The 25,275-nt window shown below is 36.8% G+C and overlaps 2 protein-coding genes across 24 annotated transcripts; one reads left to right on the top strand and one right to left on the bottom strand.

Moving 5' to 3' along the window:
- Positions 1-7,106: 7,106 nt before the first annotated feature.
- Positions 7,107-12,154, top strand: LOC145814438 (uncharacterized). Of its 23 annotated transcripts, none has more exons than XR_014357764.1 (5): positions 7,107-7,349; positions 8,247-8,291; positions 9,739-9,915; positions 10,229-10,332; positions 11,952-12,154. XR_014357764.1 is itself a non-coding variant. In XM_082911251.1 (4 exons), the coding sequence occupies exons 1-3, from the start codon at positions 7,110-7,112 to the stop codon at positions 9,898-9,900; spliced, it is 447 nt and encodes a 148-aa protein (XP_082767377.1). In that variant the 5' UTR covers positions 7,107-7,109; the 3' UTR covers positions 9,901-9,915; positions 10,229-10,894. The 23 variants fall into 23 exon arrangements, 1 of the variants encoding a protein (XP_082767377.1); XR_014357765.1 differs by having other exon boundaries at positions 11,956-12,154; XR_014357763.1 differs by lacking the exon at positions 11,952-12,154 and adding an exon at positions 10,484-10,894.
- A 10,553-nt stretch (positions 12,155-22,707) lies between these two features.
- On the bottom strand, positions 22,708-25,262 carry LOC145814440 (uncharacterized). The gene is made up of 2 exons (XM_082911253.1): positions 23,703-25,262; positions 22,708-23,278 (listed from the first exon to the last, which is right to left on the bottom strand). The coding sequence occupies exons 1-2, from the start codon at positions 25,250-25,252 to the stop codon at positions 22,831-22,833; spliced, it is 1,998 nt and encodes a 665-aa protein (XP_082767379.1). The 5' UTR covers positions 25,253-25,262; the 3' UTR covers positions 22,708-22,830.
- Positions 25,263-25,275: the final 13 nt, after the last annotated feature.

Here is a 25,275-nt window from a genome sequence, read left to right on the forward strand (position 1 = left end):
AAAAACATAGCCCAAGAAATTTTCAGATGATACACCAAAAGCACATTTAAGAGGATTGAGCTTTAACTTGAACTTCCTCATCCTTTCAAAAGCTGCTTCTAAGTGAAACAGGTGCTCTTCCATGGATTGGGATTTAACCACAATGTCATCAATATAACATTCCAAATATCCTCCAATAAGATCATGAAAGATGGTGTTCATGGCTCTTTGATATGTAGCTCCAGCATTCTTTAGACCAAATGGCATTTTAACCTATTCAAAGGTGCCAATATTCCCAGGACATCTGAATGCTGTCTTGTGGATATCTTCTTCTGCAATGCAGATTTGGTTATAGCCGGAATGCCCATCCATCATTGACAAGACTTGGTGACCTGCTGAACTGTCCACCAGCAAATCCACTATAGGCATGGGGTACTCATCTTTGGGAGTTGCCAGATTTAAATTTCTGAAATCGATACATACCCTCATTTTGCCATTCTTCTTGACTACAGGCACAATATTAGATAGCCACTCGACATACCTGGCTGTTCTAATAAAACCTGCCTTGAGGAGTCTAAGGATCTCTTCCTTGACCTTCTGAATTACTTCTGGACTCATCCTCCTTGGTTTCTGCTTGTAAGGTTTGAAATTAGGCTTCATGGGGAGCCTATGTTCCACTAATGACCTATCCAATCCTGGTAGTTCATTATAAGACCATGCAAAGCAATCTTTATATTTCTTCAGAACAACCAAAAGCTGGTTTCTGTCCAGAGCATTCAAACAAGTACTTACATAAGTGGGCTGTTGTACAGAACCTTCCCCTAGATTTACTTCTTCTAAAGGGTCTTGTGCATGAGAACTCCCTCTAGTTTCTGCTGCCTTTGAAGTGATCTTCAAGCTTGGTTCTGCTCCTAAGTCCTTCAATTCAATATCTCTGTCCTCCTCCTCGTAGACAAAATCTGTCCACAAGGCTTCCTCTTCCTGTATCTCCTGGACTTTTGTTTCAATGTCCAAGGCACAGTACTTACCAAGAGTCAAGACTCTAGCCTGTTGCTGCTGCTGTTTGCAGCCAATTATCATGGCCTCTCTCTCTTGCTCCTAAACTTTCTGGACTATTGCTTTTATATCCAATACTGAAAATTTAATCAAAGCCAAGGATCTGGCTTTCTGTGGTTCCTCTCTTTGCCTATAACCAGGCATCATTGTCATCTCTAAGGACAACCTCTTCACCAGCACTTTTTTGGACTAAGTGCTTCAGGTGTGTCACCTCCTCATCAGCCGTCACTTCGGCTGAACTGTCATCTTTCATCAGTATACTGAGAGGTGTCACTCCCTCAATATACAATTTAGCCTCCGCAAAGTCTGCACAGGCTATGAAGGGTTGAGGATCTGCATCGATCTCCTCTGTCTCTCCATTGCCTAAGGCCATCATGATTTTCTGATGTAAAGAAGAAGGCACACACTTGTTAGTGTGGATCCAGTCCCTTCCAAGCAAAGCATTGTATTTAGCATTACTGTCAATTACGAAGAATGCTGTCATACAATCCCTGGTTCCCACACTTAAATTAATGGGTAGAATCCCCTGAGCCATTTGCTTATCTCCAGCAAAACCAGCAATGGTTGTGCTGGTTGGTATCAACCTGGGATTCTTTTTCCCTAGTTTCTTCAAAGAAGATTTAGGGAGTAAGTTTACTGCTGCTCCATTGTCTATCAGGACTCGGTTCAGCTGTATTCCATCAAAGAAAGCCTTGATGTACAAAGGCTTGACGTGCTGCGTCATCGAATCCGAAGGGTACTCAAATGGGTACGATAGGTTGATGCTTACCACCTCCTCGCTCTCATATCCATCTTCCATTGGGATGACCATTTCGAAGTTATCTTGCACCATACTTGCTTGTGAGTCTTCACTAGAGATCTGAACTGGGTCAGCTTCCTGCCCCTCTTGATTCTCATCTCCAGCTTGAAATTCTTGTGGTAGTATGTGTACCATGTTCACTGATACTGGGGGAAACGAGCCAAACTGGATGGCTGGCTGTACTTGTTTCCCCTCTTGGTCACTTTGGTCGACTCCCTCAGAAACATCCTGCATGATGCATTCTGGTATTTCATCGCTAACTGATCCCTTCGAAGGATCTTTCTCAACTGGTTCTTCAGTCAGAAACGTTTGCTCAGCCATGAAGGCTTCGAACATCTCTTCCTCCACGACCTCTTTCTTCTGGCTTACGCTACTCTCTTCTTCAGTCTCGCTGTCTGTCTCCATCAGAGCCTTCTCCAACCCTACCAAACTAGCCTTTTCCCTGGTTTTCAGTTCAGAATGAACCTTGGCCAACTGTTCTCGGCTGCAGACCACTTTGCTCTGTGGAACTGGCTTTGGAACATGGTCTGACTTTGGGTTCTTCCTTCCTTCCGTTTTGACTGATGAAGAATTTTCTCCACCTTCCTTCAGATCCTTTTGGTACTGGGTGTACCTGCGCTGAATTTTTCTCTTCTATGATCTTGAGATGACTGGGACCATGTCTGGTTCCCTCGTCTTTGGGTGTTTAAGCAGCACCCAGTTGTTCGGAGCCACCATAGGAGGCTTGATCATCCTGCCTTGGTTTACAGTATCTCCATAAGCAAGCACCTCCCTAGGTTTGTTTTGCATTACAAACCAGTCTGGGACTCCAGGTACCCAAGAACTTGCTGATTCAGACGCTGAACTGCCCTTTTCCACCTTCGAAGCCATCTTTGAAACTGGCCGTGAAGGTAAGTGCTTGGTTTTGTCCTCATATTTTGAATCTGATTCAAACCTTCGATAAGGGTGACCATTTTCTGTCCTGCGTGAAACTGGTCTAGGGGGCCAATCTCTGGCTTTGATTCCATGAACTGAACCTCTCTCCAGCTTTCTTTCAGAATGGCTACTCTCCATTCTATAATAGTTATGTGGCCTGTATTCATGCAAGAGCTTCTTGCCTTTGTCATGCATTCTGTTTACCACAGGCTCAACCACTGGTGGTCTCTGCCTATCACTAGCCGGATACGGCCTTTTGTTGTAAGCATTGGTTGATTTAGGACGTCTTTGAACATCCCTGTAGTATTGCTTCCCATCAGTTGGAAGCCCCTTCAACCACTTGTAACTGAGTCTGCACCTGGGGCACATTCTCTGCATCACCGCTGCTTCTAAAGAATCATCATCCAGTGATTCTTCATCAGAACGTTCCATCTGGTGTGAGGAACCCTGTTCAATAACTGGTGGTCTTCTAGTATTCTTCTTGACGTTGGTTTGATTAGCAACATGCATCTGCACATTGACTTCCTCCAATTCTGTCAAGGACAAGTTCTGGAAATCTGATGTAATGACATTGGCTGCTGCCTTTCTAACTTCTGGAAAGGGATCACTGTCAATTCCCATGGCTTTTTCTGTTTTAGCTGAGAACTTCAAACTTCCTTTCCGAATCTGTTCTTGGATCCTGTCTCGAAAAACAATGCAGTTTTTAGTCGAGTGAGACCAAGAATTATGCCATTTACAGTATACTTTTCCTTTCAGTTCATCTGGAGATGGTAGTTTTACTCCTTTAGGCAACTTAAGGAAATTAGCCGCGAGCAAATGATCAAAGATGTCATCTGCTTTTGTTAAATCGAAAGAGTATTTTCTGTGAAAGTCTTTCTTTTTAAACTGCTGGTCTATAGTTGTATCCTTACGAATTAATGCTTCACAGATTACAGGTTCTTTGCCTACAATCTCTGCTGCATCTATTTCATAATTAGGATCTCTATAATATGTCTTATATGATGCATTATTTCGATCTTGTTCCTCTTCTAATAATGTTTCATATCGAGACACCTTATAGGTCAGTTCGACCAAATCTCTGAATTCAGTTGAATCAAACTTCTTTCGAAGCCTGAATTCTAAACCATTTTGAGCCAATCTGACGAATTCTGGCTCTGGCAGGATGACTCTACATTTATTTCGAGCCCTTTTAAATCTGGCAATAAACTGAGTAGCCTTTTCTTCAGGCCTTTGACTCAATCTAGCCAAATCTGCCATAGATACTTCCGGCTCTGATTGGAAGAATTGGGCATGAAATGCCTCTTCCATTTGTTGCCAATTTTGAATGGAGCCAGGTGTAAGGTTGATGTACCATACAAATGCTCCCCCTGTTAGGGAATTCGGAAATAGTCTCAGTTTCATATAGTCATGGTTAGTAAATTCACCGCATTGAGCAGCAAACCTGGCAATATGTTCTATCATTGATTGATTTCCAGTCCCATAAAAAAGGGTAAAATCTGGTATCCTGAATCCCCTTGGGTATTCATGTACCCTATCTACCCATTCTGGGTATGGTTTTCTGTATATAGGAGTCTGGACCCCCCGAGCCATTGGTCCACATATCTCCCTAACAATATCAACAATCTGGTCTCTAGGGACCATATTTTGTGCCTGCTGAACCACTACTGGAGGAGCAAACACAGGATTTGGTGGACAAACTTGTGCTTGTGGTCCTCTTGGTCCATAAGGTGGTAAATTTGGGGCTGGTTGTCCTTGCGGTGCAGGTTGCTGTTGAGGGTATGGGTAACCCCTTTGAGCATGACCTGCGAAAGGACCTGCAAAAGGTGCTGGAACAGGTGTTGTGTCTCTACCATTTGTAGGAAAACCCTCCAACCCCCCGGGTGTAAATTCGAATAAGGGATTAGTGTACCCCCTTGTGCCAGGTATGGCTTCGAACATGGGATTTGTAACCATTCTTACGCTAGTTTCTTGTACTTGGCCAGATCCACCAACTTGTGTGGCTTCATTATTAAGTACTGAGGCATTTTGGCCTGCTATAGGCCTTGAAATGGGTTCATACCAAGACTGAGGTGATGGTCTTTCAAAGTTTTGGGTACTAGTTTGACCATTAGTATGTCCATTAACTTGCATAGGCTGTTTTTCTCTAGCCAATCTTTGTTGGGGGACATTTACAACTTCCTCCGTTTGTCTTGTGTTTGTTGGTTGGTGGTTATTCATTCGAACTAAAAAGGATGTTGCCCACCTTTCCATTGTGTTCATTAATTGTTGTCCCATGGCATTCACTAAACCATCCCATGGATTTGTTGGTTGAATAAATGGCATAGTGGACGGTCCAATTCCTTGGTTTTGTCCAATAATATGAACATATGGTTCTTGTCCAGAAGTACTGGTCTGTTCGACCATAGGTTCTGACAATATAGGAGTTTCCACAGGATGTGTTACCACATTATCCTCTGGATTTGGTATTTCTACCTCTCCTTCCACGCCTTCTTCGAAGCGTTCATTTTCTCCTTGTCGTCTTCTTCTAGCCATTTTTAATTAAGTCCCACTGGGCGTGCCAAAAATATATGTTGGCTTTTTGGCTTTTCGAAGGGTAGTTTTGTAAATGTGAGCGTGCCAGTAAGGATCAATCAGTCCTTACAGAAATTATGATTGCTAACCAATTATCAGACGATTGTGTTTTAGTTCTTTTCAGTCTCAATGAAGAGGACTTTTACTGGTGGCTTGAATTAGGAGAAATTAAGAGAAATAACAGTAATATGAAGAACAATTGAAGTATTTCATAAAAATGAACACTTAAAATGGTCCGAACTCAGCCTCGGAGAGGTTTACAACAGCAATCTACTTGAATCTACTTGAAGCTACTCCTATGAATTGAAGTGCAGTGCGAGTATTTAAAGTGCAGGTATTTAAAGAACAGGTATTTAAAGATGGGAAATGTAAAAGACTGGAAAAGAAAATATATGAAGTAAATGACTGATTTGTATGATCTGAGTCTGTCCATTTTTCTGGGGGCTGCCCTGCTATTTATACTCGTCAGTGATGACCTTCGAACTGCACTTCGAACTGTCGAACTGCTCCTCCATGATCGCTGGTCATGCTCCCTTACAAGTAGCTCTATTACGCCATTACTGGCAGTTGAGCTTCCCTCTTGTACTTGGATTTGAATATGAGTAACCGTTGAAGACACGTCATCTTGTATCCCGTTATTTGATCTAGTGTTACTCGGATCATGTGAGGACCAATATTTATTGCCACGTGTACGATCAGGATTAAAGGCTTAAATAACCTTCCTTTATTACCCTTACTATGCCACGTGTCGACCTGTAACTGGCTTTTACAAAATATGTAGCCAACAGTGGGGAACAAAGGTAGCGTTTGGTAGAGTTTTGTAAATGTGATTTGAGAATATGAGTTGTATTTTGAGTTTGTGTGTTGTGGAATTATGATTTGAGTGTAGAAAATTTGTTTGGTAAAGAGTTTTGAAAATAGTTTTGGAAAAGAGGTTTGATTTGAGTGGGGAATTATTGATGTGACATTTGATATGTGATACAAAAATTTACAACTCATAACTAAACATACAACTCAAAATTATTTTAAAGCACATAAAAAAATTAAAAATTTTCAGAAAATATTTGTCCCGATTATGTAAATCAATTGCAAAAAAAAAAAAAAAATTTAATCTGGAAATCAGCCGGACATCCGGGTGGACATCCGGGTGGTCTACCGGGTGGTCTTCCTTTGGACAGAAAACACGCCTGTGTGCACAGAGTTCTCTGCAGAGAGTGTAGAAAATTGATTTGAAAACATAACCAAACATCATGTTCCAAAACACACATAGAAAATTGATTTGAGAATACAAACAAACAGAGCCAAAATGTTTGGGGTTTTCAATTTGTAAGAGTAAATTGGTTTTATAAAATTAACATAGGACTTAAAGTATAAAATTTTGTGAGTAAAACTTAAACTATCATTAATTGTTAAGACAGGACTTGTATATAAATATTCGTTTAATTTAATTAAGTAAAATAATATTTATTTTTAATCTCAAATTTCAAACATGCGTGATTATACCTTTTAGGAGTTTTCTTAAGTGTGCAAGTGCACATCATGTGCCACTTACACAAAAAGTATAAGTGTAAGGTGTAAGTATAAGTATAAGGTGTAAGTGTAAGGTGTAAGTGTAAGGTGTAAGGTGTAAGTGGGTTGCACATGGTGTGCAACCTCAAAAAAGGTGTAAGTATAAGGTTTAATTTTTTACAAAAGGTATAAATGTAAGGTGTAAGTGTAAGGTATAAAGTGTAAGGTGTAAGTTGAACACCATAACCAAACCCTACTTTTTATCACAATTCCTAAATAAATGTGCTCGTATATATCTTTCCAATCTTGTGATTGGAGTCCAAACAGACACGACTATCTCTCTCTCTCTCGACCACGACAACACCAAATCTACCTCCACTGCCACACCGCTTCTTTGGTTTCCTCCAAATCTGCGGCCGCGGAGTATCTGATCGCCAGTTTCCGGCAACGGTCGGCTGCGGTGGCGGCGGCGGACGGAGGAGGCGGCGGCGAAGCAGTTATCATTACCGGTAACTTCCCGGTGAGCGGTGAAACTTGAATAAGTCTTTGATTATGAAGAAAGCACATGATTGTTTATTCCAACGTTCTCTCCGCCGGAGCCTCCATCGCCGGCTCTATGTCCGGCGCTCCCGAGGACCTTCACAACTATACTTCTGTAAAATTTTGTCCATCTATACAAATTCTATATCTGATTCGATGAATTAGTTTTTATATTCTTAAACTTATTATTAACACCAGCTCTTCAATAAATCTTTTTAACACCCTTTTTTTTCACCTAACAGATTACCATTATCCCCTAAGTGGGACTCACTAGAACTCATGAATATTTGATTCTTGCATTTCTTAAATATTGATTTTTTTTTTTTTTTTTTTTTTTTTTTTTTTTTTATTTATAAAATTCTGATTGTAGTTGTGTTTTTAATTTTGATGTTATCATTGTTTGATTGCATGGTTTTAGTTGATAGTAGTTGAGTTTGGATTTTGATTTTGGTTTTTTGGTTTCTAGGAAATTAAAAAAAATTAATTAATTAATTTAAGTAAGTCAATTAGTTGGATTTGCATTTGTTAGCAAAATTTCCTTTGTTTCTATTTCGGGTGATTCAGCTTTATCTAGACATTTCCGTAACCAAACAGGCCAGGCTGATTGGTTGAGTGAGGGTTTCTTTCTTTTGTGAGCAAAGAGAGGGTTTCTCAAAGTTACCAATAGCAATTTTGTCGTAAATATTCTTAAAGCTCTCCTATTGAAGAGAAGAATTGGGGGAAGAGGGGGGAAGAGATCATGGTCTTTAACAGAGATGAATTGGCTATATTTATGCTAATCTCTTGTAAATTCCTCCAAATTGAAGAGATTTTTTTAATCTGTATCATCAATTAATTGGCTATATTTATGGACTGTTTTAGGGTTAGTTATCTGTAGGATTGGAAGACTGAAAGATACAAGGAAGTTCTCAAATCTGGAACTGTAAGTAGGAATTTATTTGTTCTTCATTTATGATTACTTGTTAGTTCATCTATGTGGGTGATTATTCTGGATGAATGATTTCCAAGAAAATGGATTTGTGTTGTTAATGGGCAAGTGGAGCCCAGACCTGGAGTTTTGAGATCGATGGATGGGGCCAAGGCTGCTGTAAGATAGACATTTTACCTTATAAATGCAAACGTCACTTTGTCATGGCTCTTAAGTTTTTCATTGTATTTGCATCTGTTATCCACAGTTAATTAGGTAAGACTACTTTTCTTCCAAAGTTTAGTCAAATTCCACGTTCCCTTTCTTACATGAAGAATCATATTTGAATTAACCTTTTTGGCTGACAATTATAGGTTAAAAAATTAGCAGTCTGCTCTGCTGCAATTAAAAAAGTTCTTTTTCAATCCTTAAACCTTTTTTTTTTTTTGCCTATCAAATTTAAATTTGATGAAAAATTGCTCAAAATCCATCTCCAACCTTTTCATAAAATGCTTATCAAATCGAGGGAAAAACACTTTTTCCTTCACATTGAGTGAAGCATTACCAAATTTCATCAACAACATGAGCACTAGGCAAGCAAAATTCTCCTGAACCAGGTGCTTTGGCTTGTGCTCCCATTTAGGTATTATTCTCCTGAACCAGGTGCTAGTGGCAGAAATAAGGTCAAGAGACATGTGCATATATTTAGTTCTTATAAGAAGGTAAAGCTCTTACAAGTGAATAAACATGTATCAAGGTAGGCTGATGTACACCATAACTCATGACAATGCTAAATTTGGTAGGTTTATGATTTGTTTGACTAGAGTGTTCACAGATATTTCAATGTACGGTATTTTGTTTGAGTTTTTTATTTTCTGAAATGTTTAATTCATATAAGAAGGTAAAGTTCTTGTAAGTGAATAAACATGTATCAAGGTAGGCTGATGTACACCATAACTCATGACAATGCTAAATTCGGTAGGTTTATGATTTGTTTGACTAGAGTGTTCACAGATATTTCAATGTACGGTATTTTGTTTGAGTTTTTTATTTTCTGAAATGTTTAATTCATATAAGAAGGTAAAGTTCTTGTAAGTGAATAAACATGTATCAAGGTAGGCTGATGTACACCATAAATTGAGTATTTACATATATTTCAAATGTGTCGTATGTGACTTGAGCTTTTAATTTTCTGAAAGTTGAGCATTCATGCTACATTAGTTCTAGGTGCTTTAACTTTCTAATAATTTAATCTCATTATGCGAGTGTATAATCTAAGTGTCTATATTTATATGCATGTGGGTTAGTGTCATTGCCTTTTTAATTTTGGGCAGCGATATGACCCTTCATAGTTCATGGGGATGCTCTGAACTTATAGAATCTTTAGCTAAAATTTATTTGTGGTTCTCATTTTTTTTCTTCCTTTTTGATTTCAGTAATTTGTGTTTGTCATGTGTTCTAGTTTTTGCAGCTAACTACTGTAGCTTGTTGGGTCGTGCGCTGCTATCTGTTACATGGTAATTTGGGTTGGATACGCAGACGTGCACTTAATCTTTGGTGTTTCTATGACTTGAGAGCATGTGTGGCTCAGCAGGGAGAGCTGAATAATCAGCTGAAGCAGTAGCTCTGGAAGATCTAGGTATGCTATTCCAGTCTGTATCTCTCTACCAATGATAGGAATTGCCACTTCTTTTGTAGCTGACTTTAGATACTCAGCATGATAGTTTTATCTGCTTCTCATTCTTTAGATGTTCTAGCCAATTCTTATTCAAGCTTTGAAACTTGATGCTGTTGATGAATATTTCCTTAGATTGTGAATGCTTCATTTGTTTGCTTGCCTAGTGCTCATGTTACAGGGCTGTAAACAAGCGAAGTTCTTATGGTCATTTGCTTTGTTGTCATCCATGAACTTGTTCAAGTGCTCATTAATGACACCATTCTTTGTTCTACAGGAGAAACAAAATGCCAAGAAGGAAATTGAATAGCTTGAGTTGAAGTCTTGTTTTTACAAGCATCAGTTCGCCAACAGTATTCACTAGCATACCTAATAAACCAGGTATCTCATGGCTTAAACACACTAACCAACAATTAGCAGCATGCATGGAAGCTGCCTATAATTATAATATATCTTTGCATTATTAGCCAAGCAAGTTGACTCAAATCTTGTTGACCTTTGATCCATTTTGCTTTGTTGTCACTTCTTTTAGGTCTCCAATTCTAGGTGGCTTTTTGAATGCAAATATAGTTTATTAGAAGACCTTTACAAAGTGCTTGCCTACTACTAAATGTTTGTGACTTTACTGTGTGTATATATATACACATATAAATTTTCCTATGTATATGGTGATCTCATGTGCTCTGTCTTCATGTTGATTCCTTTTCATTTTTGATTTAAATGTAGTGCCTCTGTTCAGCTTCTTGCTTAATCATAATGTTTTAGAGATAGTTTACACTAATCAGAGTATATTTGTTCTTTCTTCTTTTTTTTTTTTTCTTTTTCTTTTCATAGAGGAGGCAATAATTGTAATACAACACTCTGAAAATGGCAAACATAGCTGGGCCTTCTGTCAAAGTTACAATTAACTTCTTAATTGAAATCTCATACTCACTGTGATTTATTCCTTCCTCTATGATTCATTCCTTCATATATAGCACCATGTTCTGAGATTAATGAACTATCTTTTCATCTTCTAAAGTTCATGACCCTTTCCCATTGTCAAGCATAAGGTTTTTATTTTTAGCTGCTCTGTTACTTCAATTGGTATTGATTTTTAATAACCTTAGTTTTTGTTCTATTTATTATTTATTTAATGGAAATGGTTAAGTTTTATCAACTTAAGCACTAACTAGGGACAAAATCATCTATTATTGCCAGCTGAAGCAATGAAATTTTAGTATATTGAAGTTGAGGCTTTTGTATTATTTTGGGATTGGCCAAGCACTACGTTAGTGCTCTTTCATCCCTAACCCGAACCCTAATTCATTTTTTATATGAATTACCCTTTCTTCATTTTTCACATTATGGAGTTTGAATTATTGCATTGGCCCCAACTCAACGGGCTGTTCTCTAGAGAGACTCTAAATCGTGTTAAGAGTAATGTGATTCTGTGATATTCTTTTACTGGAAAATGCTTGACATGTCAACAAAACACTAAAGTATCCCTCTTTTGTGTAGTGTATTGCTCAGCTCTCTCTCCATTTTAATCTGTTCTTCTTTGTTCTTAGACCACTTATCAAGAATTTTATATTTTTCCTCACCTATCCAGTTGATGTATCTGGATGATGTTACCCCTGCATTTAATTTCAAGTCTAGTTGATTAATTCGAACTCTGATAAATTCTATAAACTTTTTATATTTTTCCTCACCTATCCAGTTGATGTATCTTGATGATGTTACCCCTGCATTTAATTTCAAGTCTACTTGATGAATTCGAACTCTGATAAATTCTATAAACTTTTTAGATTTTTCCTTACCTATCCAGTTGATGTATCTGGATGATGTTACCCCTGTATTTAATTTAAAGTCTAGTTGATTAGTTCGAACTCTGATAAATTCTATAAACTTTTTAGATTTTTTTCTTCTAATTTTTGTTTTCTTTAATTTTGAACAAATTAATAAGTTTATTTCTATGCTTTTGGCGACTTCTGAATTAATTTGTGTTTTCATTATTGAAGTCAGAAATTACTTGGAGAGATGGAAAATATGGTCAAAGACCGAATATTCAAGAACTTTGAGTTTTCCTTAAGTTTTTTTATTTTTTTATTGAGATTTTTATTGTGTAATCACAGTAAAAAAAACCTTTTATTCCTTAATTTTCGTTGTATATATTTTTGCAAAATTCGAGTTTCGTTTATGAAATATATGAGGTTATTAGCTATTCATATGTGGTCAATATTGTGATTCGAAGCAAATTTTTGTACAAATAATATTGATTATATTTTAGATATTAGTGCTGTTTAGATTTTAATCACAATCTATACTCTATAATTGATAGTCACATTTTGTGATTGAATCTTTTTTTTTTTTTATCACACTAACCGTGATGAGAAATTGAGAAATATATATAGCTGTGATATTATCTCATTATTAATTATGGATTATGTAAGTTTAATCTTAGGTTTTATTGATCATAAATAACACTGAAAATTTGTGATCTAATTGTTTATTATCACGGTCAATACACGTGATGGAATTATCTTTTAATGACAGTAAAAAAATGTGAAAAAAATGATCCTTAATAACCACACTCTCAAATATCACACTTTGACAAAATAAAAAATCGGTGATTAAATAACATACATCATACTTGAAATCCATAATCTATTTATGATTTGGTAGTAGTGCGGCCACCAAATCCCTCAACCACTAATTACCTTCCATTGCCACAAACTACTTCTTGTTGGCGGTAACGATCTTTGACCACCACTTTTATTGAAAATCACTTTCAATTACAACTTTAGGCGGTTGACAGGTCATCATCTCTAATCATTTCTTGTGGCCAATAACCACCTCTAGCCATTACCTCTCGTTACCAACAACCACCTCTAGCCACCATCTCTAACCGTCGACAATCACCTCACGTAACTTCCATTTTCACTTGTTTTCAAAATATAATTTTAAAATACTTATATAGCAAACATATTTTTGTTTTCATTTTCGTTTTTACTGAAAATAAACATAAACATATTTATTGTTTCTTGTAAAAAAAAAAAACAATAAACTATAAACTATAAATTTTGCCAAAGGACACCTTAATTGTAAACTGTTTTCTGCGAGTGAACTTTATAGATTAATGAGTTGAGTTTGGCAAGAAATATTTTATCACAAAACATTCATTGGAATTTTCTATTATTTTTTGTCGACTCACAAGTTGGTGAGCATAAAGAATGAAAATACACATGACAAATTGCACTTATGGGAGAGGAAGGAAAATGTCGAAAGATGGGTAGAAAAACGGCAATAATTATCCATTTATAAATTTTTAGGATTTTAAAAATATTTGCAAAACATGTAAAAATAAGAAAAATCAAATATATCAAGTTTTATATGGAAACGAAAGTTAAACAAATTCGAATCCCCTTTACAAATTTTCTAGAGTTGGGAAGATTGACCTGAACCCACTAATCTGCCTATAATTTTATGGGCTTAGACCCTATTATGATATTAGAGAGGGATAAGAGAAATTCTGTATTGAATAGTATGAATAATGAATGAGTACAAGTTTTTTAAATGGTATGAAACAGCAGCCAAACAAAACAAATTATTTATAATCCACTGCATCTCTCTTTACCTTGTTTTTTAAATTTTTTTTAAAATTTTTTTTATCTGGTTTGCTTCTGATTATTTGGATATAATGTGTTTGGCAACATTTATCTCTCCCTCTAACTTCGATTTTTAAATTGTTTTTTTCAACTACTGCTAGCTCTATTTGCATGCATCTATATACACAAGGAATGTGAACTCACTTGATGGGTATGTTTAAAATATACATTTTAATTTTAAATTTAAAATATATTTTCTATGTTGTTTAAGTGGTGAAAAGTGTTCTTTATTAGGTCATTGGTTGAGGTCTTATGCCCCCTTGTGTAGCTATGATTTTTTTTCTCCTTTCGAATAGAGAAATTTAGCACAAGAAAAGAATGTCACTTGGCAAAAGGAGAGAAGGTTCATAAAATCAAGTGAGTTGTTCACTTTTAATAATAGGATAAATAGAAGTATAGAAAAGAATGTCACTTGGCAAAAGGAGAGAAGAGGTTCATAAAATCAAGTGAATTGTTCACTTTTAATAATAGTATAAATAGAAGATATACACATCTATCTATCTATCTATCTATCTATCTATCTATACTATTATTAAGTGAAGGTTAGATTTGGTATCCAAGCCTTCTTCTCGTGCCATGTGTCATATTTTTTTATCCTAAAAACAAAAATTACATAAAGTGTTGAAAGGGGTTTGAATTCAAGACCTTCGGTTTCATTAGAAGTCTTGCATCATTTGAGCAACATATACATATTAGAATATTAATTTCTTTATTATTTATTTTTATTCTTACTTATTTGAATTATACACGCAAACGCGTGTACCACCCACTAGTCTATACAGATGGAAACACAATATATATGTATATATATTGTTATATATGTGTTTAGGTTCAATTTTATTTTATTTTATTTTATTATTATTATTATTATTTTTTAAGATAGGACTATATACATGTGTATGTAATTTTCTAAAAACTATTTATGAAATTTTTTGTTTGGCACCATTTTTTATTATTTTTAAAATTTGAATGTATTACAAAATAAGTTCATTAAAGTAAATGGGTTAGTCAAAGTTGATTTGTCTAATTCGCACTCAATTTAACCCAACTCATTTAAACCCAACCAGTAAATGGACGGGTTGGGTTGAATTATTTTATTACCTAAATTGTTTTAGCCGCCCATTTACTACCTCTACAAATTACTAAGGCAAGGGATTACATAAGAGTGGCGACTTCAGCAAATTTGATGAATGGGATCACTTTATAAATTTAAGTTTTACAAATTTTAAAAACAAAAAACAACTTTTAAACTAAATAACATTTATTGTGTTTGGTTCTAAATTTTTAAAAGTAGATTTTTTTTTTTGGTCCTTAGTGAATTATATATATATATATATATATATATATATTAGTAATTTTTTTAGATGCACCTAAAAATAATTTTTTTTTGTGAAAAATGAACAGAATTTTTTATTTTTTTATATAAAAAAAATCACAAATATTTTACTTTTTAAATGTATCTAGATTAAGAGAATCTAAAAAAAAAAGAAAAAAAATATGCTTAAAATGTTAAAAAAATTCACCAAAGACGAGTAACCTCAAATACAAAAAAACTCAAAAGAAAATTTTGAAAATTGTTCACTAAACAGAGAAAAATTTAGTGTCACAATGATATCTTCAATCTTATTCAAGTCCATGTGGAGAGCGATAACAGGATTGTTATCGAGCTGAGTGTATTTGAGTTGGATCCTCCTTGGGACTGTCAAGCCATCATCTATTACATAATCCGTGCTCGAATGCATAACAACATTACTTTCTGCTAGTCTCCTAGAGAATCAAACCATGTAGCTCATTGGGCTGCTTCCATGAACATAAAAGGGCTCGCTTCCTTTAGATTGGGTTGCCAATCCCCCTTGTGAGCTCTCTACTCTCTTGTTTGCTGATGTTTTGTGAGCCTTTTGGCGTTTCCGAGTGAAAAAAAGAAAAGAAAAAACAAACAAACAAACAAACAAACTTACATATAGAGGGTAAACCTACTCAAAATATAACTATGTTGCCATATATACATGAAAAGGTAGATGATAGAATATTATTTATTTATTTATTTATTTTTATCAACAAATAACTTTATTGATAGCATCAAACACATATACATATGGATGACAACAATAAAGCAGAGGCGAGTAAAAAGTATCATAGTGAAACCTTTCATCCCAACTAAGTTGGCACCAAGAGAAGCACTCAATCATATGCCAGCTCAAGCCAAAGGGGTGGCGAGAAGCCAAACCCAAAAAACAGAAAACAAAAAGCTACAGAATAGCAGCACCCAATCACAAAACAACCAAACTAGCATCTGAGACAAACAACAAAACAGAACAAAAAAACCAACACCCCCAGACCACAACAGCTCGATCAGCAAACAAAGAAAAACCACAGCAGCAACTCCATCTTCATCAGCAGCTCAGGACCTACACCAGAAGATAAAACCTGGATGTAGCTGTTAGGGAAAATCGATATGATTCCCCACAAGTAAATCAATCAATGGGAATAAAAATTAATGCGGAAAAATTAAATCGAAAACAACACAAGAATTTTTACGTGGTTCCCTCAATGTGAGGTACGTCCACGGGATCGAAATCCGATTCCACTATCAACCAAATAAGTTCCAAACGATTACAAACGAGACACTAATGGTCTCACAAAACCACCCTTAGGTGAATTCCAAATAATCACAAATAAACAAAGAGGAAAGACCTCACCAAATAGAAGAATCAAAATCTTCAGAACCAAAGTTGAAGAAGACCCAAAATAATAGACCGAAATCAAATCTGTCAAACCAGCCGAATTCGAACCAATCACGAACAGAGTATTTTTTTCGAAGCTTGAACACAAATGCCACCAAATTGATTGATTAGCCCAAAGCATTGACCAACGGTCAACAATGGAACAATGGAATTTACCCAGCAAAGTCACCAAAAAAACAAATCAATATAGATAGCACTCCTCTGTCTCTACAGCAAAACAAAACTAATATCAATATATATATATATATATATATATATATATATATATATTATGAATCTAGGGTTTTGTAATCAAACCCTAATTATTACCAAATTAGATTGGGTCTCCTTAAATATAATATATAAAAATATATTATACCTAAACCAAGTCAAATTGAAACTCTTTTAATAAATCAATTGGGTCCCACACTCCAATAAGGAGGTATATCCTAACAATTCTCCCCCTACCGACTTAGGTGGAGAAATCAACCATACCCGCCAAAGTTCGACACTTCAAATGTTTGTCCCTCGACAAAGTCTTTGTCAACATATCTGAAATATTATCATCTGTGTGAACCTTTTCGAGTTGTAACAATTTCGAATCTAACACATCACGAATCCAATGGTATCTCACATCAATGTGTTTCGATCTCGAATGAAAAGTAGAATTTTTACTCAAGTGAATAGCACTTTGACTATCACAATAAAGCACATACTTTTCTTGCTTCAAACCCAACTCTTGCAAAAAATTCTTCAGCCATAACTCTTCTTTGCAAGCTTCCGTAATAGCAATAAATTCAGCTTCGGTAGTTGAGAGAGCAACACATTTCTGTAATTTAGATTGCCATGCCACAGCTCCCCCTGCAAAAGTCATCAAATACCCCGAAGTAGATTTCCTAGAATCAACATCACCAGCCATGTCAGAATCTGTGAACCCATCAAGCATCGGTTTACCATCCCCAAAACACAAACACACCTTCGAAGTCCCTCGAAGATACCTTAGAATCCATTTTACCGCTGCCCAATGTTCTTTACCCGGATTAGAGAGAAACCGACTCACCACACCAACTGCGTGAGCAATATCCGGCCTTGTACAAACCATGGTGTACATCAAAGAACCAACTGCTGAAGCATAAGGAACTTTCAACATCTCTTCTTTGTCTTTCTCACCTATAGGACATTGATTCGAACTAAGCTTGAAGTGACCCGCAAGTGGACAACCAACCGGCTTCGCTTTATCCATATTGAACCTCTCAAGAACTTTCTCAATGTAGCTTTCTTGAGACAACCAAATCAGCCCCTCTTTGCGATCACGAACAATTTTCATACCAAGAATTTGCTTTGCCGGTCCCAAATCTTTCATAGCAAAAGACTTGCTCAACTCCAATTTCAACCTGTTTATCATGGTAGAATCTTGACCCACAATTAGCATGTCATCAACATAAAGCAAAAGAATAATAAATTTACCATCTGGAAAATTTTTCACAAACACACAATGGTCCGAAGTGGTTTTAGAAAAACCATTATTCATCATGAAAGAGTCAAATTTTTTGTACCATTGCCGCGGGGCTTGCTTGAGGCCATACAAACTTTTCTTCAATTTACAAACAAATTTCTCTTTCCCTTTTTCCACAAAGCCTTTCGGTTGCTCCATGTAAATTTCTTCTTCAAGATCACCATGAAGAAATGCGGTCTTCACATCAAGTTGCTCAACTTCAAGGTTCATACTTGCAGCCATGCCAAGTACAACCCGAATAGAAGACATCTTTACAACCGGTGAGAAAATTTCATCAAAATCAATACATTTCTTTTGTCCAAAGCCTTTCACAACAAGACGTGCCTTGTACCTCAGATTCTTGCCATCATTCTTCAATTTGAAGACCCACTTATTTTTCAGAATTTTCCTCCCCTTAGGCAACTTCACTAAATCATAAGTGTGATTTTCAACTAAGGAATTCATCTCCTCTTCCATGGCCTTTTTCCAATCACCTTTCTTTGCATGCTCAATTGCTTCTTGGTAGCTCTCAGGCTCCCCTTGATCAGAAATCAACACAAATTCATTGGGAGGATACTTTCTTGAAGGTTGTCGGTCCCTTGTAGATTTTCTCAACTCAAGTTGTGGTGACGGTACTTGAGTTGGATGTTCTTCCTCAATTTCTGGCTCAACTTCATTAGAATTAGCATCATCCTCTACATCTTCAATAGGTGGCTGCACATCTCCCCCGTTTTCATCATCAACTGAAGATGAAGGAGATGGATCCATGTCAATGAGATCACTAGTTTTTGGCTCCGGTTGATCACCTTTGCCAAAGTCTTCAATTGTTTGGTCTTCAAGAAACACAACATCACGGCTTCGAATGACTTTCTTGTTGACCGGATCCCACAATCTATAACCAAATTCATCACGCCCATAGCCAAGAAAAATACATTGTCTTGACTTGCTATCAAGCTTGGACCTCTCATCTTTTGGAATGTGAACAAAAGCTCGGCAACCAAACACTTTCAAGTGCTTATAAGACACATCTTTACCGGTCCAAACTCTTTCTGGAACATCACCATTCAAAGGATAGGAAGGAGACAAATTGATCACGTCAACCGCTGTCTTCAATGCCTCACCCCAAAAGGATCTTGGCAATTTAGCTTGTGAAAGCAAACACCTTGTTCTTTCCACAATGGTGCGGTTCATCCTCTCGGCAACTCCATTTTGTTGAGGAGTCTTCTTAACTGTCTTTTGGTGCCGAATACCTTGGCTGCGACAATACTCATCAAATGGCCCAATGTATTCACCACCATTGTCTGATCGGATGCACTTCAATTTCTGCCCTGTTTCTCTTTCAACCATAGCCTGAAAATGCTTAAATACTTCTAGAACTTGATCTTTAGTTTTTAGTAAAAAAGCCCAAACTTTCCTTGAATAATCATCAATGAAAGTAACAAAATAAAGTGCACCACCATGTGTTCTGACTTTTAAAGGACCACAAATATCCGAATGAATCAACTCCAAAATATTTTCTTTTCTAGAAGCAACATTTTTATGAAAAGAAACTCTATGTTGTTTACCCGCCAAACAATGAACACAAGTTTTAAGATGTGTACCTTTCAAACCGGGTAGAAGCTCTTTCTTGAACAAAACTTGCAGCCCCTTTTCACTCATGTGGCCAAGCCGCTTGTGCCACAATTCGGTAGAAGTATCATCTTGAAGTGCATTGACAACACCTTTACAAATTTTTCCTTGCATCGAATAAAGTGTATAAGTCTTCTTACACTTAGCTACCACCAAGGAACCCTTTGTGAGCTTCCATATTCCATCACCAAATTTGTTATTGTAGCCTTCATCATCTAGCTTCCCGGTAGAGATCAAATTGAGGCGAATGTCGGGAACATGTCTCACATCTTTAAGCAACAACTTGCAGCCTAGATTTGTTTCCAAGCAAACATCACCCATGCCAATAATCTTGGACAAACCTTCATTACCCATTCGAACAGAACCATAATCTCCTGCAGTGTAGGTAGTGAAGAAATCAACTCGAGAAGTCACATGAAAAGAAGCACCAGAATCAATCACCCAATTGCTCTCTTGGCCCACAAAATTGATACAATTATCTTCACAAACGACCATGAGATCACCATTGGTAGTAACTGCTGTTGTGTCTTCTTGCTTCTTATCCACACTTTTATCACGCCTTTTCTCCTTATTCTTGAGCTTTCGGCATTCTCGCTTCATGTGTCCTTTCTCATGGCAATAATAGCACTCAATGTCTTTCTTTGAAAAAGAACCATCTTTTGATTTGTCACGGCTTTGATCACGACCATGAGGAGTCTTACTCCTCCCCCTTGATTTGCTTCGGCCTCTCACAACAAATGCTTCTGAATGAGAGGAACCCGCTGATTTTCTTCTAGTTTCTTCATTCAACAGGCTACTAGTGACTTGGCCCATTGTGACAACTCCATCGGGCGCCGAATTACTGACGGTCACAACCAAAGTCTCCCAACTTTCGGGTAAAGAACTAAGTAGCATCAAAGCCTGCAACTCATCATCAAAAACAATTTTCATAGAAGCAAGTTGGTTAACAATACTCTTTATTTCATTCAGATGTTCCGGAATAGGGCTGCCTTCTTTATATTTTAAATTAACCAACTTACGAAACAGAAAAGCTTTATTTGTGGCTGATTTCCTATCATAAAGACCCTCTAATTTTTTCCATAAATCATGTGCTGAAGTTTCAGTAGCGACATGATGAAACACACTGTCATCAATCCATTGGCGGATAACACCAACGGCTTTTCGATTAAGCCTATTCCATTCATCATCTTTCATACCCTCGGGTTTGCCAGAATCACCCTCAATGGGTCCATATAAATCTTTACAAAATAATAGGTCTTCCATTTTAGTTTTCCAAGTTACCCAATTGCTTCCATTGAAGTTAGACATACGACCCACATTCCCCTCCATTGATTTACACAAATAAATAGATCCAAATAAACCGTAAGCTCTGATACCAGATGTTAGGGAAAATCGATATGATTCCCCACAAGTAAATCAATCAATGGGAATAAAAATTAATGCGGAAAAATTAAATCGAAAACAACACAAGAATTTTTACGTGGTTCCCTCAATGTGAGGTACGTCCACGGGATCGAAATCCAATTCCACTATCAACCAAATAAGTTCCAAACGATTACAAACGAGACACTAATGGTCTCACAAAACCACCCTTAGGTGAATTCCAAATAATCACAAATAAACAAAGAGGAAAGACCTCACCAAATAGAAGAATCAAAATCTTCAGAACCAAAGTTGAAGAAGACCCAAAATAATAGACCGAAATCAAATCTGTCAAACCAGCCGAATTCGAACCAATCACGAACAGAGTATTTTTTCCGAAGCTTGAACACAAATGCCACCAAATTGATTGATTAGCCCAAAGCATTGACCAACGGTCAACAATGGAACAATGGAATTTACCCAGCAAAGTCACCAAAAAAACAAATCAATATAGATAGCACTCCTCTGTCTCTACAGCAGAACAAAACTAATATCAATATATATATATATATATATATATATATATATATATTATGAATCTAGGGTTTTGTAATCAAACCCTAATTATTACCAAATTAGATTGGGTCTCCTTAAATATAATATATAAAAATATATTATACCTAAACCAAGTCAAATTGAAACTCTTTTAATAAATCAATTGGGTCCCACACTCCAATAAGGAGGTATATCCTAACAGTAGCACCCACAGCAGCACCTCCATCTTCATCTGAGTCACAAAATACCAGCATCATCCTTCCCAGCACCATTAGGAGCTCCATACAGCAACGGCAACCTCTGTTTGCAGCCAACACACCAGCAGCAACCCCATATCTCTGAGCATCACCCCAGCATCTCTGCAGCGACACAGCAATAGGAACCAAACGCTGAAGCAAAGCAGAGCTCCTGTTCTGTAAAAACCCACAGATCTAACCAACCCAGTGCACACTGAACAGGGCAGCCCCCAGATACCAGCAGATAACTCAACCCCCCCTATACAAGCTCGAACCTGATTAAGATTATATATAAAATCACTAACCGAGTAATTCCACCCCTTTGATGATGAAACCAGCCAAATAGCCACTCTAGCTTTAATTAACTCAGAAAGGTCCCCAACATCTGCAATAGCACCATTAAATGTACATTCATTCCGAAGCTTCCATATAGACCACAGTGCCACCAGAGGAACAGACCTCCAAATCTTCTTTTCATGCTTCAAAAATGTCCCACCCTCCCACCAACTCAGCAGATTGGCAACAGAACCTGGAATGACCCACTTGAGCCCCCACCATGCTAATACAGATGACCATACCTCCCACACAAAAGAGCAGTGCAACAGCACATGAAGAACTGATTCCTCCTCAGTTTTACAGAAGCAACACAATGAAGAAGCACCCCCAGCAAAAACCCCAATCCCACGTAAGAAAACTGAAACTTTAATCCTATGTTTCCACGCAAGCCACCCAAAGAATTGCACTTTAGGAGGCAAACCATTATTCCAGAGCAACTTACTAGGTCTAGATCCAGAACACAACCCCACAGTGGCAGAATTGTACAAAGATGATACAGAAAAGACACCTGAGGAATTAGCTGACCACCGTGGGTAATCCACTTTCCCCAAGCAAACTGCAGGGCCAGATTGAAGAACAGAGACAAACCTCAACATTTCATCTCTTTCCCATACAAAAAAACTCCTTGGAAATACATTCCACTCCCCTGAAACCTCCTTCAGCTTAACAAACAAACTCAGAGCTCCTTCCTTCTCCCTAGACAGACTAAATAATCTAGGAAAAGCATCTTTCAAACAAACAGAACCATACCAATAATATAATATTACTATTGTATTGATTTTTTTTTTTTTTTTTTTTTTTTTTTTTTTTCATTTAATGGAATCTTTTAATTTTTTAAAACAACCAAAAATATACAAAATAAAATATTACCAATGCAAATAAACTCTTTTTTTTTTTTAAGAGCCTTCGTTGTGTAGCGGTCTCGCCCTTCTGACATCCGGCATTGATTGAAAATACTTATTGAAAAAGCCGTTTAGAGTAAAGGTGTTGACACCACAAAATATACGAAACTGCGGTATAAGGAACCAAACCAAATTGAGGAGCTCGCCTCCTTCTCTAAGCTTTTGAAGATGGTAATTTTTTGGACAACTAATTGCAGCGTAGCATAACATGGCCAACCACAAGATTTTCAATTTTTCCCATTTCACCTCCTTATTACCTTCGTCGACAACGAGTTTAATAATCACATCTTTATAGAAAAAATCCATCGCCTCTACGAAACGCAATTTGGCTCCTTGTTCAATTTTACCTTCTTCAAAACGAACAGATCTTGGACCCTTAATGAAATTTTTTATCATATCCGAGGGATTGCGTCCTTCTTCACCTTCTTGTGTTTTCATTACACTACATATAAGAGTTTTAGAAATTAATTTTTTTTATCTCTAAAAGTATAAATTTTGTTTTAAAAAATATTTAAGAACTAATTTCAATTGTCGTGAATATAGTTGCAAAAAGTCATCTCGAAAAGTAAGAAAATGAGTTTTTAGGAACAAAATTTGAAAAAATATTGCTAATAAATGCATTTTTAGGGACAAAATAATTTGTTCTCAAAGATTTATTTTTTGAGACAAAACTTGTGGTTTCAAAAGGCTAGTAATTCATCGCTAAATGTCCAATTTTATCTCTAAAAATAAAATAATAACACTTTTTGTGACAAAAATATTTTGTCCTTAAAAAGTAATATCGTCCCTAATTTATTTGGTCTCAAATCATAATTTCTTGCAGTGATAACATCCGTAATATACCTGAAACAAAAACTGTAATATACCTGAAACAACGACGGACATAGCTTATGAAATCCTTCAACTGACTATCCGATACAACAACAGGAAACAACGAACGGCAGGTGAGGAGTAGATACATCATGTACTTTGATAGAGTTTTGCATGTTTCCTTGTCATCAGGACGTCCAGATGAGTTAGCACTATTTTGGGAAGTGTGTGTATCATCATAACGGTAGCATATATCTGTTATGATGTGCATAATAATAATTTGGTCATGAAAAGCTGTAGAGCCAAAGAACCGCTCAAGACTCCCAGGGTCAATTGAGATACACACACTAGTCGTATCTGTGGCCCTATAAATAAATTGAACAATCATGGGATATAGCGTCGGATGGATACACACACTAGTCGTACATGAGCCCCAATAGAACTTGCCTTGAATCCCCAAGCTCTTAAGTATTCTACTCCATTTTGAACGCTTGTCTTCCTCTTCGAATAGATCGATTTGCCCCATCTTTTTAGACCACTTCTTTTCAAAAAACCAAGGAAATTTCTGCGACAATCGGATTACCCATTCACCTCTGATGCACATAATTAGCCAAAGCATCGCCCAATCAGAGAATAATAACAAAATGACTGCATAAATCTCCAAAGCTAGAGCTCCGACCAATAATACCCCTGTGATGACAATATCAACCGTGGAGTAGTGCTGCGTGTTCCACTTCGCTTCCATGGCGATAAGCCGGGAGAGTCCTACCAACACAGACACCGTACACATGAAGCTGATAGAGCGAAAAATGCACTCTCTCTTTATAAATGTTATGGGTGCTTTTGTGTATAACAAATCGTACAAGAACCCCATTTCAACCTCTAATATATCCCCAATATACGTAGCATCATCCAGATTCATTGGATTCAGAAAATTTTCTTCTCCTTGCGATTGCTGGAATTCATATCTACCAATGTCATAATTCTCTATATAATCTTTAAATGTAATCACCAGCGTGTGGGCCATTCTTAAAACTTTTTCACCTCTCTCCTCTTGTTTGACAGGGCGAGCAAGACTATCTATGATATAATGACCATAATAAAAGGGTACAATGCTTCTTGATTTATCATGGCATGCTAACTTAAGAGCCCATGTTCTCTCACCACACTTAATAATTCCAGCCATGAATGCGGCAATTAACATAAATGAAAACCAGAAATGCCTCCATGACATAACAATGACATAAATTGCCACAGTAGCTTGAACACCCATGCCCAAAAAAGGCCTTATCCACAATTGATTATCTTCCAAAGAATAAGCAGTTATGCAATAAAAGCAAGGGTGCCCATAATGCCCCTGCAATGCATTATTGGGATTAGGAATATTATTTTGGACATGAGAGAGCTTGCCAAGGGCAACAGTTGCCACCCAATCGGCCATTATATAGGCCAACCAGACAATCACTTTAATCCATTGTGACGACATATTCTTTCTGCGTTTGCCAAAGATGAAAAGAATGATTTGTAAAGTGAGACTAAGTAGAACCAGCATCCGAACATACCACACATCCCATAGTATCTTCCACGATGCTAGAATCAGATTCATCACGCGCTTCTCTTCGTTATCCA

The sequence above is a fragment of the Camellia sinensis genome, unplaced genomic scaffold, assembly GCF_055761805.1.
Source record: "Camellia sinensis isolate YWXY unplaced genomic scaffold, ASM5576180v1 Unanchor10, whole genome shotgun sequence".
NCBI lineage: Eukaryota > Viridiplantae > Streptophyta > Magnoliopsida > Ericales > Theaceae > Camellia > Camellia sinensis.

Excerpts from the sequence above, each read along its gene's own strand:
- LOC145814440 (XM_082911253.1), bottom strand. The coding sequence starts at position 25,252 with ATGAATCTGATTCTAGCATCGTGGAAGATACTATGGGATGTGTGGTAT. Across the intron at positions 23,279-23,702 it reads TATGTCCGTCGTTGTTTCAG|TGTAATGAAAACACAAGAAG; the intron begins GTATATTACAGT and ends TCTTATATGTAG.
- LOC145814438 (XM_082911251.1), top strand. The coding sequence starts at position 7,110 with ATGTGCTCGTATATATCTTTCCAATCTTGTGATTGGAGTCCAAACAGA. Across the intron at positions 7,350-8,246 it reads TCATTACCGGTAACTTCCCG|GATTGGAAGACTGAAAGATA; the intron begins GTGAGCGGTGAA and ends AGTTATCTGTAG. Across the intron at positions 8,292-9,738 it reads AAGTTCTCAAATCTGGAACT|TTTTTGCAGCTAACTACTGT; the intron begins GTAAGTAGGAAT and ends CATGTGTTCTAG.